Here is an 18,923-nt window from a genome sequence, read left to right on the forward strand (position 1 = left end):
AACCTCGGGACTAGTCTGGCTGTAAGCTCCTGGAGGCTTGTGGAAGTCTGCGGGCTTACGGAAAAAATCACGTGACTGTTATATGCTTAAGGTTTATAATGTATAACTGCCTTGTGAGGAAAATACAGTGATGCATTTTGAAAATGAAGCCACTATGTTAGACTCTAGATGGTGTTATTTGTATTCTTTTTAGGGGACAGAAAATGAGAAGCCATCACTTTTGGGGGGGGGGGTCATTTTTCTACTTTTTCCCTTCCTTTTAAAAGATTCATGTATAATTAACATTCAGTAAGTTTTAGATGTACAATATCCTAATTACACAATTTTATACATTTCTCAGTGCTCATCAAGATAATTCTACTCTAAATCCCCTTTACCTATTTCACTCACCTGCTCCACTCACTTTTCTGTTAAGGAAAAAAATCCTACTCTGCACTTAACTCTCTTGAATCTTTTCTGTTAGAACTAATTCCATTACAATTGCCTTTCTGAGAGGATTTTGGGAAATGTATTCTTAATAGGTGTGCAGTCATTAGATCTCTGTTGAATGGCCTGACTGCAAATCCATTGGTATTTTCCTGACCAGTTGACAGCTTTTAAAATTTAGAGGTAGGACTGACTTTTAATCATTAAAAAAATTTTTTTAGTGCTCACAAGTTTATATTTTTAGGTTTGATAACGATTCTTGTGTATTTTCTAAATACACTGACAAAACAGATTTGGAGGTTTACATACGTCTTAGGACACTTATACTAGGCAGGTAAATTACATTAAAAAGATTGGTCTTCATAAAAGATCTTCCCAGAGAGCATTAATATTTTTTTTTAAGTTTTTACTTAAATTCCAGATAGCATTAGGGGTGCCTGGGTGGCTCAGTTGGTTAAATGTCCAACTCTTGATTTCAGCTCAGGTCATGATCTCACAGTTTGTGAGTTTCAGCCCCTCATAGAGCTCTGTGCTGACAGCACAGAGCCTGCTTGGGATTCTCTGTCTCTTTAACTCTCTACCCATCCCCTGTTCGCTTGCTCTCTCTCTCTCTCTCTCTCTCTCTCAATAAATAAATAAATAAACATTAAAAAAAATTTAAATTCCTGATAGCATTAATCTTTTCCCTCTGCTTTTACTGTGATTATCTTAAGTTCTCTTAGTCTGTCAATAAGATTTCAGCCACATCTATTTTTTACTTTGATGTTTATAATTTATTTAGTAGTTCTATAATGATTGCTTAGTACTTTGTTTCTTTAGTTAGGCAATTCCCCTTGTTTTATTTTTAAAATTTAATTATTTTTTAATTTTATTTTTTATAGTTTCAAGTTTTAATTAATTTTTTTAAATGTTTTTAAAATTTATCTTGAGAGAAAGTGTGCATGAGAAGGGGATGGGCAGAGGAGAGGGAGAGAAAGAATCTTAAGTCTGAAGCCAGGCTCCATCTCAGGACTGTGAGATCATGGTGTGAGCTGAAATTAAGAGTCAGATGCTTAAGGGGTGCCTGGGTGGTTCAGTCGGTTGAGCGTCCGGCTTCGGCTCAGGTCATGATCTCACGGTTCGTGAGTTCGAGCCCTGCATTGGGCTCTGTGCTGACAGCTCAGAGCCTGGAGCCTGCTTCAGATTCTGTGTCCCCTCTTTCTCCACCCCACACCTGCTTGTGCTCTGTCTCTCTCTGTCTTTCAAAAAAGAATAAACATTAAATAAAAAAAGAGTCGGATGCTTAACCTTAAAACCTCAGTTGGTTTTAAGCATCCGACTCTTACATCAGGCATACATACTCTGTAAGATCCGACTCTTACATCAAGCATACATCAGGGCATGTATGAAGAATGGACAAATGTCCGAAACATAAAAAAAAAAAAGAGTCGGATGCTTAAAACCAACTGAGCCAGCCAGGCGCCCCTCAAGTTTTTACTTAAACTCCAGTTAGTTAACATATAGTGTAATATTACTTTCAGGAGTAGAATTTAGTGATTCATCACTTCCATACAACACCCAGTGCTCAACACAAGTGCCCTCCTTAATCCCCATCACCCATTTAGCCCACCCTCCCCACCTTCCCTCCAGCAACCCTGTGGGGATAAGCTTAGGAATCCCCCAGGTTTACACCAATGGGTTAACAAGGCATAAAGAAATACAAAGTCATAAAATGCTCACACCCAAGTTTGGGTAAACTAGATTGGCACTCCAAGAATAGGGGGGTGCAAAGACACCCCAAGAATAGGGAGGCACAAAGGTGCCAGGAATAGGGAGGAGCCAAGGCACCCCAAAATAGAGAGGGGGTGCAGAGGTCCCAGAATAGAGAGGGAGAGGCAAAGGCCTAAAATAGGTATGGTGCTAAGGTGCCCAATATATAGATAGGTATATGAAATTTTTTTTTAATGTTTATTTATTTTTGACAGAGAGAGAGAGAGCATGAGCAGGGGAGGGGCAGAGAGAGAGAGAGGGAGACACAGAATCCGAAGCAGGCTCCAGACTCTGAGCTATCAGCACAGAGCCCGACACGGGGCTTGAACCCACAGACCGTGAGATCATGACCTGAGCTGAAGTCGGATGCTCAACTGACTGAGCCACCCAGGCGCCCCTGATAGGTATATGAAATGAACAAGATTAGATATTCAGGGTGGAAGCACCCCCAAGTTAGTACTACAGCAGAAAATCTGCTTTCATAGGAGAATAGGGCCAGGTTAGGTAAATTGGTGAATTGGACTATGGACCGCTGTGCTGCAGGCAAAGCAGCCCGAAGTGGGAGATGGTTAACGTAAGAAAAGGTGCCTTATTAACCCTGAGGTTATTTCCCCTATCTGCCTTATCCCCTAGGCTGGCAAAGATAAACAGGTATGATAAATAGCGCCTCCTGTCTGTTGTTAACAACCATCTACCCATCTGCCTGGTGCCCAGATTTTGTTTTATATTGACCCAAACCCCAAACACTGTATATCTTCAAAACCCCCCTTTTCCCTCACGTCCCCAAGTTAATGTTCCTAGTTTGTCTCTTTGTACACACCCATTACATTTGGGTGTAAGCCTTCTGATCTGAATAAATATGGGGCAAGGGCCCTTATTCGGGGCTCTTGTCTTTTCCCCAGACATTATCCATCTCTTGCTTTAATCTTGTGTCCACTCTTTTGCTGGTCAAAAGAGAACTTTAGACTTAGAGTCTATGACACAACCCTTAGTTCTTTCTCTATCATTTGGAATCTGTTTCATGGTTTGTCTCTCTTTTTTAAAAAAAAAATTTAATGTTTTATTTATTTTTGAGAGAGAGAGCACAAGCAGGGGAGGAACAGAAAGAGAGGGAGACACAGAATCTGAAGCAGGCTCCAGGCTCTGAACTGTCAGCACAGAGCCTAACAAGGGGCTCGAACTCACGGAACCATGAGATCATGACCTGAGCCAAAGTCGGATGCTTAACCGACTAAGCAACCAAGGCACCCTTGTCTCTCTCTCTTTTTTTTTTTTTTATAAAAAAAATTTTTTTTTAAGGTTTATTCATTTCTCAGAGACAGAGAGAGCGCGAGCAGGGGAGGGGCAGAGAGAGAGAGGGAGACACAGAATCTGAAACAGGCTCCAGGCTTTGAGCTGTCAGCACAGAGCCCGATGCAGGGCTTGAACTCATGGACTGCAAGATCATGACCTGAGCCAAAGTCAGATGCTTAACCGACTGAGCCATATGGGTGCCCCTGTCTCTTTTAGTGCCACCATGTTATGTAACCTTCTCATTTTGAGATCTAGTTTTATTGAATCCATGAAATTGCTCTGTAATGTGAATTAATTGTCAAGTACTTCTTTTTGGTTGTTCCTTAGGTTAAACTGACTATATTACTACAAGATGGGGTTATTTGTTTTTTGCATGCTATCTTCCTTCCATTCCATCTTCTTTCCTTATTTTTCTTTTGCTATTTTTCTCTGCTGTGCTAATGCTAGAATTGGTGCCATATCCTTTCTTTTCGTTTTGCATATACTTCAGCAGTTGTGTTCAGATTTTCATTTTATTCTCAGGATTTAATGTAACAATGTTTAGTTGCTCTCTTGATAGCATCTCAGACCAGTTAGCTTTCTTCAGCTAGGTGTATTTAAAGAAAACTGTTCTACTCACTTCTATTGTAATCGGAGAGTGTGGTGATATGTTACATGGTCTTCATTATATGTGAGCCCTGCTCCCATATCTGAGGTTTGGTTTAATGTCCCAGCAGGGTTCGTTGCTCTAGTTAAGTAGAATGAACTCGGTAAAGACATTTAACCAAACCACAGATCTGTGCATGGGATGGTATTCTTGGGCTTCCCATCAGACCTTCAATTCTGCCTGTAGCTCTTTGTTCTTGTTCACTTTGTTAGGTATTGGAGGAAAGAAAAACTAGACAGATTTTGGTTTTTTCATCATCTCAAACTGGAATCCTCTGGACCGGTTTAGATAGTATTAAAATAAATTGAAGAATTGAAAGAACTTACTCCTAAAACTCTCTGTGCCTGTCACCTTTTGTTAGAGTGATAGGTGGTGGTGGACAGTTGATAGATGCAATTATTTGATAGGTTTTTGCAATTATTATTATTGGTCTCTCGATTTTTTTCACTTCTTTGCTCAACATAGGTAATTTATTTATTTTACACTGGAAAAATGTTCATTTTATTAATATTTTCAACATCTTAATCTCATGTTATATATAACATATTGTAATAGTATTATTATGCTTGATATCTAGTATGTTTTTAAAATTCTTAGTATGTTTCTCTCTATCCCTTTTTAGTCTTTCTGACTATATCAGAATAGCTGAGGCATATATACTGGAAATAACCATCCGTCAATGTTTTAAATATTTTTATTTTTTATATTTATTTTTATTAAAAACATTTTAAATGTTTTTATTTATTTTTGAGAGAGAGAGAGAGAGAGAGAGAGAGAGAGAGAGAGAGAGAGAGAGATAACAGCAGAAGAGCAGAGAGAACAGGAGAGAGAGAATTCCAAGCAGGTTCCACACTGTCAGCACAGAGCCTGATGCAGGGCCTGAACCCATGAACCATGAGATCATGACCTGAGCTGAAATCGAGTCGGACACTCAACAGACTGAGGCACACAGGCACCCCAACCATTAGTCAATTTGAATCATTCTTCATCATAGGCTGTTCTCTTATTGTTTAGTGTTTCTTTGAAATGTTTCTCATTCTGTTTTCATTTTCTTCTTTATTCTTTGATCTGAGAATTGTTTGTCAGTACTCTCACCAATTTTAATTATTCATAGTAGAACACTCTCTTAAAGAAGAGACAGGATGTACTTTCACGTGAAACTTGAATTCAGCCACATCCTTTAAAAAATGCCCTGTTGATACTAAATAAACACTATCACTGGTCTATGGATACTCTCAAACCCAAGCTGTCCTAAAGGGAATGCATTTTTATGTGCAATGCTCACCAGCAACTGGTAGGTTTTGTGAAAAATCTTCAAGTTCTTTGTGTGACAGCTTAATCCCCATATTTTCCAGAAATGGGACGAGGTTATTCATAGCCACCTTTCCTCCTTAGGAGAGACAAATTATCATAAAAACAACCAAGATGCAGAAAAACTCCTTACTAATTCATGTATATTATGGTTATCACTTTACTCATGAAGACTTTAAGGTCCAGTAAAAGCTAGTCAACGGTATAAGGAGGGTCAATTTTTTTTTTTTTTTTTTTTTTTATAATGGGATATATATATTTTTTTTATTTTTTAATATATGAAATTTACTGTCAAATTGGTTTCCATACAACACCCAGTGCTCATCCCAAAAGGTGCCCAAGGAGGGTCAATTTTAAGACTAGATGGAGAGTCTCATCCTCAGACTGTATCTTGTTGTTCATATCAACATAGTGCAAGTTCGAAAGGGGCTGGGTAATTTCCTAGGGATTTATGGCATATACCACATATCCATAAATATTGGGAAATACACATGTGAAATTTTTAACGTAATAAAAATAAATCAGTGTATATGAAAAATAAGAGAATATCACAGATATATCTGCTTTCTCATCATACTTCTCACTCACTTTGAAGAGCCTTCACACCATCCAGCAGCCTTTTTTGATACACCTTTCCTTCAGCTGTAAGAAAAGACATGATGCACGGTCAGAGAAAAATAATAAGGGAGATTCACCTAAATAATAAATATTCTACAATTTTCTCCCTATTTCCATAATTTCAAAAAAAAAATAGACTTTTTAATGATTTTTCTGAAATGTACCTAATTTCCTCTCAAATAATGACAAAGTTGGTTTGGAGAAAGATTTTTAATGAGGCAAATTTATTCACTTTTGCATAAAAGGCAAGGATTAGTGGTTTAAAACTTATAAAACATATCTCATTTGATTTATTTTTACCCTTGACTTCTTTCCTTACATTCTTTCTTTTCCCATTTTTACATTTTTCCACTTACTCTCAGGAATATTAACGGAACCAAGGACAACAATACACATATCTTATTGGCAAGATTAAGTGAAATAGCTATTGATTACCATAATGAAAATGAAATGACCCTGGTTTTTTGGGTCACTTAGTTTTTATTCTAAAATAAAAACTAAAATTTTAGTTTTATTCTAAAATAATTATTTAGAATTATTCTAAATAATGTTAAAAGTTTTCAAAAATGATTAAATAAAACAAAACAACCTGTAACAATCTGACAGCATTTTAGAAGAAAATCTCACAGGCAAGTAGTCTAAACCCCTTGAAGTCTACATATATATTTTAAATCCTTACCATCAACTGGTAGAGTTTTTACTAAATTAAAGTATTCCTTGTCTGTGACCTCCACTTTCATGTCTTTCAGAGCACTGTCTACATCACTGACATCAATTTGCTTTCCTAGAAAAGACAGAAATGGTGATAAAAAAGAACTTGCGAAGAACACAAAATTAGTGAGTTTGATTACAATCAAATGCTGCTAACTAGCAATATTTTTACTCATGTGCCATTAAGATAATTTCATCGGTACTTAAGAATCACATAATCTATAACAAACAAAAAAATTAAAATAAACTTTTTTTTAATGTTTATTTATTTTTGAGAGAGAGAGAGAGAGAGAGAGAGACAAAACATGAGTGGGGAGGGGCAGAGAGAGAGGGGGACAGAATCTGAAGCAGGCTCCAGGCTTTGAGCTGCCAGCCCAGAGCCCAATGTGGGGCTCGAACTCATGAATGTGATCCAATCACACATGACCTGAGCTGAAGTCGGACACTCAACCGATTGAGCCACCCAGGCACCCCCCAAAATTAAAATTTATTATCACCTTGGCTGGTTTATAAATATATAAATAATAAAATAATAATTTGGGTCTTTTCTTCACAAAATAGAAATGTAAGTAGTTCTCCTGATGGTTTGAAATTGTAATTATGTTAGGAGCAGTATAATGTTAGGCACATAAATCTAGAAAGGTACAAAGATTATATGCCTTAATATGAATTAAAAATTAATATAATATATATAAAAATACACATAGTGATGCTTGTTAAAAAGTATGTTTCAAAACAGAGCCTCAGGCTTCCACAATAATTTTTGTTTTGTACTATTTTTATGGTAAATAATCTTTTGATTACTATACTTTTGTAACTTTAAGAAGGAAAAACAATTTTGGTTTAATTAAGCCTTTTGTTTAAATCAGTGTAAAGGGCATCTCTGAAGTTTGCTGCCTAGAATCCTAAACTTTTAGTTCATAAATTAGGTATGTTGCATATTTCAAGTGCATATGTCTAGTATAAATTTCTTTTTATTTATTCTGCTTAAGAGTCACTTGGCTTCATTAGATTTATACTATTTATCTGTTCTGGAAAGTTCTCTTCAAATATTGCCTCTGTCTTGTTTTCTTTCTCTTTTCTTCCTGGAATTCCAAATAGATATATCTAAGATTTTCTTATCTATCCTCAGTGTCTCTTAACCTCTCTTTCAGAGTCTCCATTTCTTTGTCTTTCTGTGCTATACGCCTTGTAATTTCTTAAGTTCCTTAGTTCTTTCTTCAGCTATTTATAAATCCTTCAAGTATTATATTTATTTATTTTTTTAGTGGCTGAGTAATAGTCCAGTGTCTTTTTTTTCTTCCAAATTTTTATTTAAATTCTAGTTAGTTAACATATACTGTAATATTGGTTTCAGGAGTAGAATTTAGTGATCCATCACTTACATATAACATCCAGTGCTCCCTCCAACAAGTGCCCTCCTTCATGCCCATCACCTATTTAGCCCATCCCCTGCCCACCTCCCTCCATCTACCCTCAGTTTGTTTTCTACCATTAAGAGTCTCTTAAGGTTTTCTTCCCTCTTTTTTATTCCCTTCCCATATGTTCATCTGTTTTGTTTCTTAAATTCCACATCTTAGTGAAATCATATGGTATTGTCTTTCTCTGACTGACTTAGTTCACTTAGTATAACGCACCCTAGCTCTATCCACATTGTTGCAAATGGCAAGATTTCATTCTTTTTGGTGGCTGAGTATTATTCCACTGTATATATACACATCTGCTTTATCCATTTATCAGTTGATGGACACGTGGGCTATTTCCATAGTTTGGCTATTATTGATAAATGAAACTAAGAGCTGGTTCTTTGAAAGAATTAATAAAATTGATAGCCTCCTAGCCAGACTTATCAAAAAGAAAAGAGAAAGGACCCAAATAAATAATATCATAAGTAAAAGAGGAGAGATTACAATCAACACCACAGAAATACAAATAATTATAAAAGAGTATTATGAAATTTTATATGCCAATACACCAGACAATCTGGAAGAAACGGACAAATGTTTTAAATTTTTACTATTTTCACCTCTCAAAAGTCTTTTTGGTTCTTTACCAAATTGCTTGCTCTTTACTTATGTGTTCCAGCCTCTCTTTTGATTATTAAACTATATTAAGCATGCTTATTTAATAATTTTTGGTCTGATAATTCCAAAATCTAAAATCTCGGGGCACCTGGGTGGCTCAGTCGGTTGAGCGTCCGACTTTGGCTCAGGTCATGATCTCACAGTCCGTGGGTTCGAGCCCTGCATCGGGCTCTGTGCTGACAGCTCGGAGCCTGGAGCCTGCTTCAGATTCTGTGTCTTCCTCTCTCTGCCCCTCCCCCGTTCATGCTCTCTTTCTCTCTGTCTCATAAATAAATAAATATTAAAAAATAAAAATAAAAAAACCAAAATCTAAAATCTCTGCTCATCTGCTAAATGTTGTTCATTATGGGGGTCTTACTCATGGTGACTTGTTTCTTTGTATGTTTAATAATAATTTTAAACTATAAACTGCTCTTTATGTGAAATTTTTGTTTTGAGAAAGAGAGTACCCTTCAAGACAAGAGTCAGATTGATTCATTCTAGATTATCAGTGCATGAGGTCAGGTGACACTTCAGGAGCATTAACATAGCACATCAATACACAAAGACCATCGCTTATTATAGATTATCCCTTAATTCAGTAGCCTTGGCTATATCCTCCTTGCTTCAGAGAAACAGCCGTTTCTAAAGTTAGTCAAAACATCTTCAGATCTCACATTAAGATCATATTTAAATCTGACAGCACTATATACCATTATAATCTCTACTGCTACCTGAAAGTGTCCAATATCGTTTTGACTAGTTGGTTACTAATAATGGACTATTGCTACTTTCTCCCCATATTACTATCAATGGTGTAACACTCTCTTTTTTTTTTTTATTTTTTTTTATTTTTATTTTTTTTTTTCCAATTATTCAAAAGTTCATTTTATTTTATTTTTTTATTTTTTTTTTTATATCATCCAATGAACTACTGTTTTATTTTTTTTTTATTTTTTAATATATGAAATTTACTGTCAAATTGGTTTCCATACAACACCCAGTGCTCATCCCAAAAGGTGCCCTCCTCAATACCCATCACCCACCCTGCCCTCCCTCCCACCCTGCCCTCCCTCCCACCCCCCATCAACCCTCAATTTGTTCTCAGTTTTTAACAGTCTCTTATGCTTTGGCTCTCTCCCACTCTAACCTCTTTTTTTTTTGGTGTAACACTCTCAATCCAGGGACTCTATTTCCTTCACCGGTAGAGAAGAATTCTACTTCTGTAATTACAATTTCTGGAGTTCAAGAAGGGTCCATATCCTAAACAGATCATTTGGAAACTTCAGTACCACACTCTGATTTAATATTATTTGTTGGTGGGTCTTGTCTTAAAAGTGAAAAGGGACATAGTAGGCTAAATATGCAATAATTGGTTTAGTTTCTCTTGAAAGATCCAAGTCCTTAACTGATATAATATTGGTTCAAGTGACTGAACATTGCCCTTTCTAGAGATTTCAAACTGGTAAAACTCAAGGATAGGTGACATACTTTTGTAGTAATTATTACTTGGTGCTTTGATGCTGCTCAAAGAAATTGCTATCATAAAGGAAGAAGTCCACAGTAAAATAGATGATATAATGACTAGAGAGAATGCTGTAGCAGATCATCCTATTAAATAGACTGTGCAGAAAAGAGTTAACACAGCAAACCTAAGTCTGCGATCTTTACAAGAGCCTGCTTGCCAGGTGGTACTTGGCTGGCATATGGGAACTCGGATTTCAGAATGTTCCCTCCAATATCAACTGATAAGCCTAAGTCACTGTGCCTAGACTCGTGCAAACAATGCGATTTATGGTGAATATTTGTTTTTCTTCTGGGAGTCTGGTATATTGAGAGTTGTTAGGCAGAGGGTGCCTATGTGACAAGCCTCCAGTAAAAAACCTTGGGCACTGAGGGCTTAATGGGCTTCCCTGGGCACACATGTGAAACTGCATTTTTGCTGCTGGAGGGAAAGTATGTTATGTGTGACCCTTCATAAGAAGGAGAGCATAGGAAGCCTTCACATAGATTCTTCTAGAAGCTGCCTACGTGTTTTTCTCTTACTGATCCAGCTATATCCTTTGTGTTTACCCTTTGCATCATACAGTTCTATGGGTTTTGACAAGTGCAATATGTCACGTATTTACCATTACAGTAACATACAGAACAGTTTCACTGAACTAAAATTCCCTTGTGACTCTCGTGTCCATCACTCCTTCCTATGCCACCCCCCGTAAACTCCTGGAAACCACTGATCTTTTAACTGTCTCTATAGTTTTCCCTTTTCCAGAATGTAATATGTTGGAATAACACAATATGTATGTAGCCTTTTCAGACTGGCTTCTTCCATTTAGCAGTATGCATTTAAGATTCCTTCATGTCTTTCCATAGATTGATAGCTCATTTCCTTTTATAACTGAATAATATTTCATTATGTGAAGGTACCACCATTTGTTTATTCATTCTTTAATTGAAGGTCATCTTATTTGCGTCCAAGTTTCAGCAGTAATGAATAAAGCTACTATAAGCATTTGTGTGCGGCTTTTGTGTAGACATGTTTTCAGCTCATTTGGGTAAATACCTAATTTGCAACTGTTGGATCTTATGGTAATACCGATTAAGTTTAGCTTTGTAAGAAATTGCCCAACTGTCTTCCAGAGTGACTCTGCCATTTTGCATTCCACCAACGATGAATAAGAGTTCCTCTTGTTAGCCATTCTAATAGGTACGTAGCATTCTCTCATTGTTTTAATTTGCAATTCCCTAATGACATATGATGTTGACCATCTTTTCATATCCTTATTTGCCATCTGTATATCTTCCTGGGTGAGGTGAATATTCAGATCTTCTGTTCACTTTTTAAAAAATGTTTGTTTATTTATGAGAGAGAGAGAGAGTGTGCAGGGGAAGGGCAGAGAGAGATGGGGCAGAGAATCTGAAGCAGGGTCTGGGCTGACAGCAGAGAGCCCAATGCGGGGCTTGAACTCATAAACCATGAGATCATGACCTGAGGTGAAGTCAGATGCTCAGCCAACTGAGACACTCAGGTGCCCATGTTCACTTTTTAATTAGGGTTGTTTTCTTATTGTTTAGTTTTAAGAATTCTTGGAATATTTTGGATATAAGTCCCTTATCAGATATGTGTTTTGCAAATATGTCCTTCCCGTCTGTGGCTCATTTTTTCATATTAAAAACTAAAGTTCGTGTTTGTTTGTTTTTTTTTTAAGTTTATTTATTTATTGTGAGAGAGATCATGCTCACCCATGCAAGTAGGGAGGGGTAGAGAGAAAGATAGAATCCAAGCAGGTTCTGTGCTGTCAGTGCAGAGTCGGACATGGGGCTCAAATTCATGAACCACGAGATCATGACCTGAGCCAAAACCAACAGGCAGACGCTTAACCAACTGAGCCACCCAGGCGTCCCTAAACTAAAGTTCTTTCTGAGTGACCTCTTATAGATAAGAAAAACATGTGTAGGATCAGATTCAAAGATTCCATTATAGAATCACAAAATTTGACTTCAATTTTGTAAAGAAATACTTGGAATGGTCAGATTATAATATCCATGACAATAAGATCCAGCAAAGTCAGGATTTTTACCTCCTTGCATACATTTCAAATTGATTATTTGCCACAATCCTACATAAAACAACATATCACCGTAGGAATAAAAACCCCACATTATTGTATTTTTAATTTTATTTTGAGAGAGAGAGGGAGAGAGGGAGAGAGGGAGAGAGAGAAAGAGAGAGAGAGAGAGAGAGAGAGAGAGAGAGAGAGAGAGAGAGAATCCCAAGCAGGCTTCATGCTAGGCATGGAGCCTGATGTGGTCCTCAAACCCATGACCCTGGGATCATGACCTGAGCCAAAATCAAGAGTCAGACGCTCAATCAGGTGCCCCAAATTTGCCACATTATTAAAAACTGATTAAGATATTTTGTATTATATTAGAGGACATCACCAATTCATGCCTCCCTCCTCTGAAATAAAAATAACTCTGGAAAATCTGTAACCTTGAGCCCTGAATTAGAACCATACCTTGAGGGACCATTTGGGCATTTCCAAATGGATTTTATATAGTTGCTTCTGAGTTATGAATATGTACTAATAATATTATGTTTATTTTCTGGATGGGTTGAAACACTCTTTTGTCAAAAATCCATAGCACACATAGTGGTTAACAAACTTTTAGATGTCCTGTTACCTACCTAGAGCATTCCATCTTATCTATTCAATTGTAGGGCAATATATTTTCTTTTGGTAATTATTCATGATTATACAAGAAGTTTTTCCTATTATTCAGAAATTTCACTGTCTTTTGAACACAAAAACTTCTGGGAATATTTAAGAGACATTATCAGAATTGGAAAATTACATTAAAGACCTCAAACTGAGGTTCTTCAGAGAGTCCAAGAAGCAGGTAGTTCATATAATTCACCTGCTGACCCCACATCCGAGATCCTCAGAACAAGCGGAAAACTGCATGAAGTAGACAGCTTCCATGTAAGATCATGAGAATAAGAAAACACTGATTATCAGTGCTTTGTATACTTTTCACGTATTTTTATTCTTATTTTGTCATATTTATTCTTTTTATTACTTAATTATATACTTCTGATTTAGCCTATCATGATCTCCCTTACTACTATCAATAACTTATTAAAGTTTAAGTTTTACTAGAGACAATCAGTTTGCTACAGTTAGGACAATCCTAACTCTATAACTCATCCTTTTACTAGCAAATCAATTTAAAGAACTGCTGTGGGGTTAAGTGACAATTTATGTGTATGAATTGTGCATGACTTTCCAATACTCTTGATGGACCTTGCCTTCTTATAAAGAGTCCATGAGATTAGAAACTTTTCTGGGGAAATAAATAATATCTAGTGGAACAGATTCCTAAGTATAACGTATTCCATCTACAGTAATAAAAAAAATTTGTGGCTGACTGAGCATATCATACAGTCCATGCCCTATTATTCAGTACAATAAGCCAGGTAAAATTCCCGGGATAAATGATAGAATTGCCTTCAATTTTCTTTTGACTAGAGGGGGATTTGCCCCATTGTTAATAGTGCGTATTGTACTTAGATTCATACCATAGACCAATTTATCTAAGAAAAGACAACTTGATTATGTAAGGTAGACTTAAGGCATTATTGGGACTAGTTTTCTTTCAGGCCTAAGAAATACTGGACCATGATTCTAGACTGCCTTCCATTTCCTTCTTATAACACCTTCAGCTAGTTTTGTTTGTGTCACAGCTGTTTGAGTTCTGCTTTTCAGAGTCTTAAATGCTTCTATGTAGCTGCTGTATGAACAAATAATTAAACAAATGATTCAGAGACAAAACCAGGACGAAACTATCCTGACATTCAGATGTCAGCTCATCTCAAAGAAAATCAATAATGGTGAAGGTCTGGACAGTTCCTGGTAATCTCTCCTAGGGCTATGGTTGAGTGAGGATCAAATGGTGGAATTAGGAATAAAAACATTCTCACATTATTAAGAAAAGTCTGTGGCTATAATACAACATTATCAAAAGAATACAAATTGTGAAAGACAGAACAAAATGTATTTGGACAGTACCATATTCTATTGCCAGATGAAAAACAAAGACCTAAGGTCACCTGCTGTATTATGCGGAGTGAATACCAGACTTAAAAATATATATTGTTCCTTATTTATAATAAAAGGCACATCTTCATGTTGGAGGAAAATACTACATATAATAATATAAGGCTAATATCACTGCGCAGAAAATTATGTTGTTGATGACCTATTCAAATAATTATGTCTACATGTAGTATCTCAGTTATAACCTACATTTTGAAATTTCTTCTCATAGGTAAAGACCTAGTACCTCTGTTGCAAAAGCACAGATTATCAAAAATAAATAGGTTATCAAAGCAGGTAGAAATATTTAATCAATGAAAGGTTAAAATAGTGAAATTAACAAATAAAGGGATGGTAGAAAATATCATTTGAACCGTGTAAAGAATTAAGTAACTTTTCACTTACCTAAGACAGAACTCAATTCTTCAATCAACGTATCTAGTTTGACCTTCCCTTTATCTACAAGTCAAGACAAAATTTACACACTGAAAAATCCAAACTCAAAAAAAAATAAAGCATAAAACACTTAAATTATGAACTAGAGTAGAGCCTAGATGAAAGCCATTCACTATATCTTGTCCTTTTTTAAATTTATAATTCTTGGATTTTGATAGATAGCTCCATTATCTGCAAGGGACACTAAGATTGTTTGAATCATACAGTTTATCTTAGGTAAAATGTTCTCTTAAGTCTTTTGGATTCGTTCTGTTTCGAACTCCATGTTTCTTTAGGAATGGCTGATAACACATGACTGGTATACATTTAAAACTATTGTTTGTGGTATTATGTTGCTTTCTATCATTGGAGAAAGACAAAAAATTTCAGGAAAAGGATCAATGAAGAGCAGAGTGTGTGGTAAAACTAAAGCTTTTAAATTTTGCTTGAGGGAAAAATGTCATGTAGGGAGTGGAAAGATGATTTGAAAGAGATTGGTTGGAACCAACAGTTTAGACACTGACATCAGATTGCTTGGATTTGGGAATAGAGTAGTGGGGAAAAAAAAGATACAAATCTTGGCTCCACAAAATTTACATTAATTTGCTTTGTTTATGGCTGTATTCCTAAGGCTAAAATAGAGACTGCTAGGTGTTAGGTGTTTAATAGACATTGTTACATGAATGAATAAATTAATTTATCATAAAAATGCTTAGCACTGTGTCTGGAATATTGCAAGACTCGATGCATATAAGGTAAGAGGGGTTCACTGAAAGTCTTCTTTTTAATTAAAAAATTTCTTAATGTTTATTATTTATTTATTTTTGAGAGAGAGAGAGAGAGAGAGAGAGAGCGAGCAAGCAGGCCAGGGGCAGAGAGAGACTATCCTAAGCAGACTCCACGCTAACAGTGCAAGGCCTGACACAGGGTTTGAACTCAGGAACTGTGAGATCATGACCTGAGCCAGACACTTAACTGACTGAGCCACCCAGGCACCCCCAGTGAAAGGTTTTAATCGGAGGAATGACAAAGTCAGATTTTCACTCTGGTTAAGTCATTCAGGCTAGTGTGTACAGAATGAATTTAAGGCAGTGTGACCAGTGGCTGTTACACCAATCGGGAGCCTTCTGTAGCAGTAAGTGAAGGATGATGAAGATTCATCAGTAGGGTAGCAAAGTCAGAGAATATGTCTTTGGGATATGTTTAGGAGAGAAAATGAGGGAACATAAGTCAAAGATAGTTTGTGGCTTATTTCATGGGCAATTGTGGGTAGATGACAGCAGCAGAGGAATAAGAAAATAACTAGGAATGAATTTAACAGGGAAAATAGTTTACTTTTCATATGTTGAATTTGGATTTCCACTGGGATATCTATGTCTCAATATGGATTTGTTGATATAGGAGATCTCTTAATTGATCTCCGTTTAATCAACCTGATGGCCTGAACTATATTCATCATTCATACTGATGCTGATGGTATGCTAAACTTTTACATCTAGTAAGCTACACTTTTAGTAAGCCAGCACATTTGTGTTCTTATGGGTTGAGTTGTTGAACTTGTTTCCAGGCTTCTTTTTATAAAGAGGTGTACTTATTATTAAATTGATAACTTAATCATTATATAAACTGAGGAACTATAAATGGAAAAGGGAGTTATTACCATAAAAACAAATTTGAATGTTTTAGAGAGTTTATGTAAAGGCAAATTGCTAAAAAATAGTTGTGTTGAATTTGGTGTGGATAAAGAACTATAAAAAAATTGGGGAAAGAATTAAGATCTAGATGGATTCTGATGGAAAATTCTGCTCAACGTTTAAAAAAGCACTTTGCTCCACTTAAGAGAAACTAAAAATGGGGGGTGCCTGGATGGCTTAGCTAGTTAAGCATCCAATTCTTGGTTTCAGTTCAGATTATGATTTCACAGTTCATGAGGATGAGCCCCACAACAGGCTCTGCGCTGACAGTGTGGAACCTGCTTGGGGTTCTCTCTCTCTCTCTCTCTCTCTCCCTCCCTCCCTCGCTCCCTCCCTCCCTCCCTCTTCTTCTCCCTCTCTCTCTGTCCCTCCCCAGCTCATGCACACACATGCATGCTCTCTCTCAAAATAAATTTTAAAAAAACTTAAGAAAAGAGAGAAACAGAAAATGGGAGTGTAGATGACAAATGGGTATATTTGTGCAAGAAAATCTCCAAAGAGCATGGCTACATTAAATTAAAATAGCATTGGCTCAATTTTTTTCATGGAAACAAAACATTTAAGGTATGTGTGTGTGTGTATATATATATATATATATATACACATATACATATGTGTATATATATATGGATATATGTATACATGTATATATATATAAATTTAAGGTATGTATATGTATATACATGTATATATATATGTATATATATATATATATATATATATACATATATATATATAAATTTTATTATTCCTTACTTTAACTAAATTTTTATATTATCAGATCTTGCCCCTGCCATGGTACATAAAAAGACCTCAGTGTCCTAAACTGAAATGTATGAAATAAGTATAGGTTTGAGATAAAAGGCTTGAAATCTTAAATACATATGGTTAAGTGGAATCATACAGGAACAGTGTGGAAAGAGCCTGAAAATAGAACTGTTATATTACTATCATTTAAGCCAGTGATTTTCAAAAATTTTTACTGTAAACCATACTGAGAACTCTGAGCACGTGCACACACACACACAAGTGATCATGAAGACTCATGAAACAATATCTAGCTTTACTATTTTATTCTATTTTATTAAAAAAAAACTCAACCCACTGGTTTGAAGTGAGAAAGAAAAGCCTATAAGAAAATGAGCCTTGTGGGGCGCCTGGGTGGCTCAGTCCGTTAAGTGGCCGACTTCGGCTCAGGTCATGATCTCGCGGTCCGTGAGTTCGAGCTCCGCGTCAGGCTCTATGCTGACAGCTCAGAGCCTGGAGCCTGTTTCAGATTCTGTGTCTCCCTCTCTCTGACCCTCCCCTGTTCATGCTCTGTCTCTCCCTGTCTCAAAAATAAATAAACGTTAAAAAAAAAAAAAGAAAAGAAAAGAAAATGAGCCTTGTGAACAAGACAAGGGTACACATTCTCACCACCTCTACTCAACACAATACTGGAAGTCTATTCTAGAGCAATCAGTCTAAGGGAAGAAAAAGCATCCAAATAGGAAGGAAGAAGCATAATTGTCTTTGTTTGCAGATTATATCATCTTATGTATAGAAAGTCCTGAAGACTCCACCAAAAAACTGTTAGAACTAATCAATGAATTTAGTAAAGTTGCAGGATACAAAATCAGCATAATGAAATCAGTTGCATTTCTATACACTAACAATGAAATATCTGAAAAAGATATAAAGAAAACAATACCACTCACAATAGCATAAAAAACCCAAGATATTTGGGAATAAATGTATGTATGTATGTATGTATGTATGTATGTATGTATGTATGTATGTATGTATCTATTTATCTATCTATCTACAAATAGGCTTAACAACCAGTGCGGAGCCCAATGTGGGGCCTGAACTCACATCCCGGAGATCAAGACCTGAACTGAGATTGAGAGTTCGACACTTAACTGACTGAGTCACCCAGGCGCCCCTTCGGAATAAATTTAAATAAGGAGGTGGAAGATCTATATAATGAAAACTACAAAACCTTGATGAAAGAAATCGAAGAAGACACAAGCAAATGGAAATATATCTCATATTCATGGGTCAGAAAAATTAATATTGTTAAAATGTCTATACTACCAAAAGTCATTTATAGATTCAATCCAATTCCTATAAAAATTTCAATGGTATTTTTTTCACAGACATACAAAGAAATCCTTAATTTATATGGAACCACAAAGGACCCCGAACAGCCAAAGCAATACTAAGAAAGAAGAACTAGGCTGGAGGCATTACCCTTCTTGATTTCAAACTATTATTACAAGGCTCATCAAGCAGTATGGTACAGCATAAAAATAGATACATGGGCCAAGAGAACAGAATTGAGAGCCTGGAAATAAAACTTCACATATACAGTCAACTGTCAACAAGGCAGCCAAGAATA

The 18,923-nt window shown here is 36.2% G+C and overlaps 1 protein-coding gene across 1 annotated transcript in view; it reads right to left on the minus strand.

The window, feature by feature from the left end:
- Positions 1–5,382: 5,382 nt before the first annotated feature.
- LOC144614334 (uncharacterized) overlaps positions 5,383–18,923 on the minus strand; it is a 37,356-nt gene continuing 23,815 nt past the window's right edge. Inside the window, exons 12-15 of the mRNA XM_078437509.1 lie at positions 14,820–14,873; positions 6,723–6,827; positions 6,014–6,067; positions 5,383–5,504 (exon numbers count right to left, since the gene is read on the minus strand). Of these exons, the coding sequence (XP_078293635.1) occupies positions 5,383–5,504; positions 6,014–6,067; positions 6,723–6,827; positions 14,820–14,873 (335 nt within the window). The remainder of the gene's footprint in view (positions 5,505–6,013; positions 6,068–6,722; positions 6,828–14,819; positions 14,874–18,923) is intronic.

This window comes from Panthera onca (genome assembly GCF_046562875.1).
Source record: "Panthera onca isolate mPanOnc1 chromosome E1 unlocalized genomic scaffold, mPanOnc1 haplotype 2 h2.Chr16_ul_10, whole genome shotgun sequence".
Lineage (NCBI taxonomy): Eukaryota > Metazoa > Chordata > Mammalia > Carnivora > Felidae > Panthera > Panthera onca.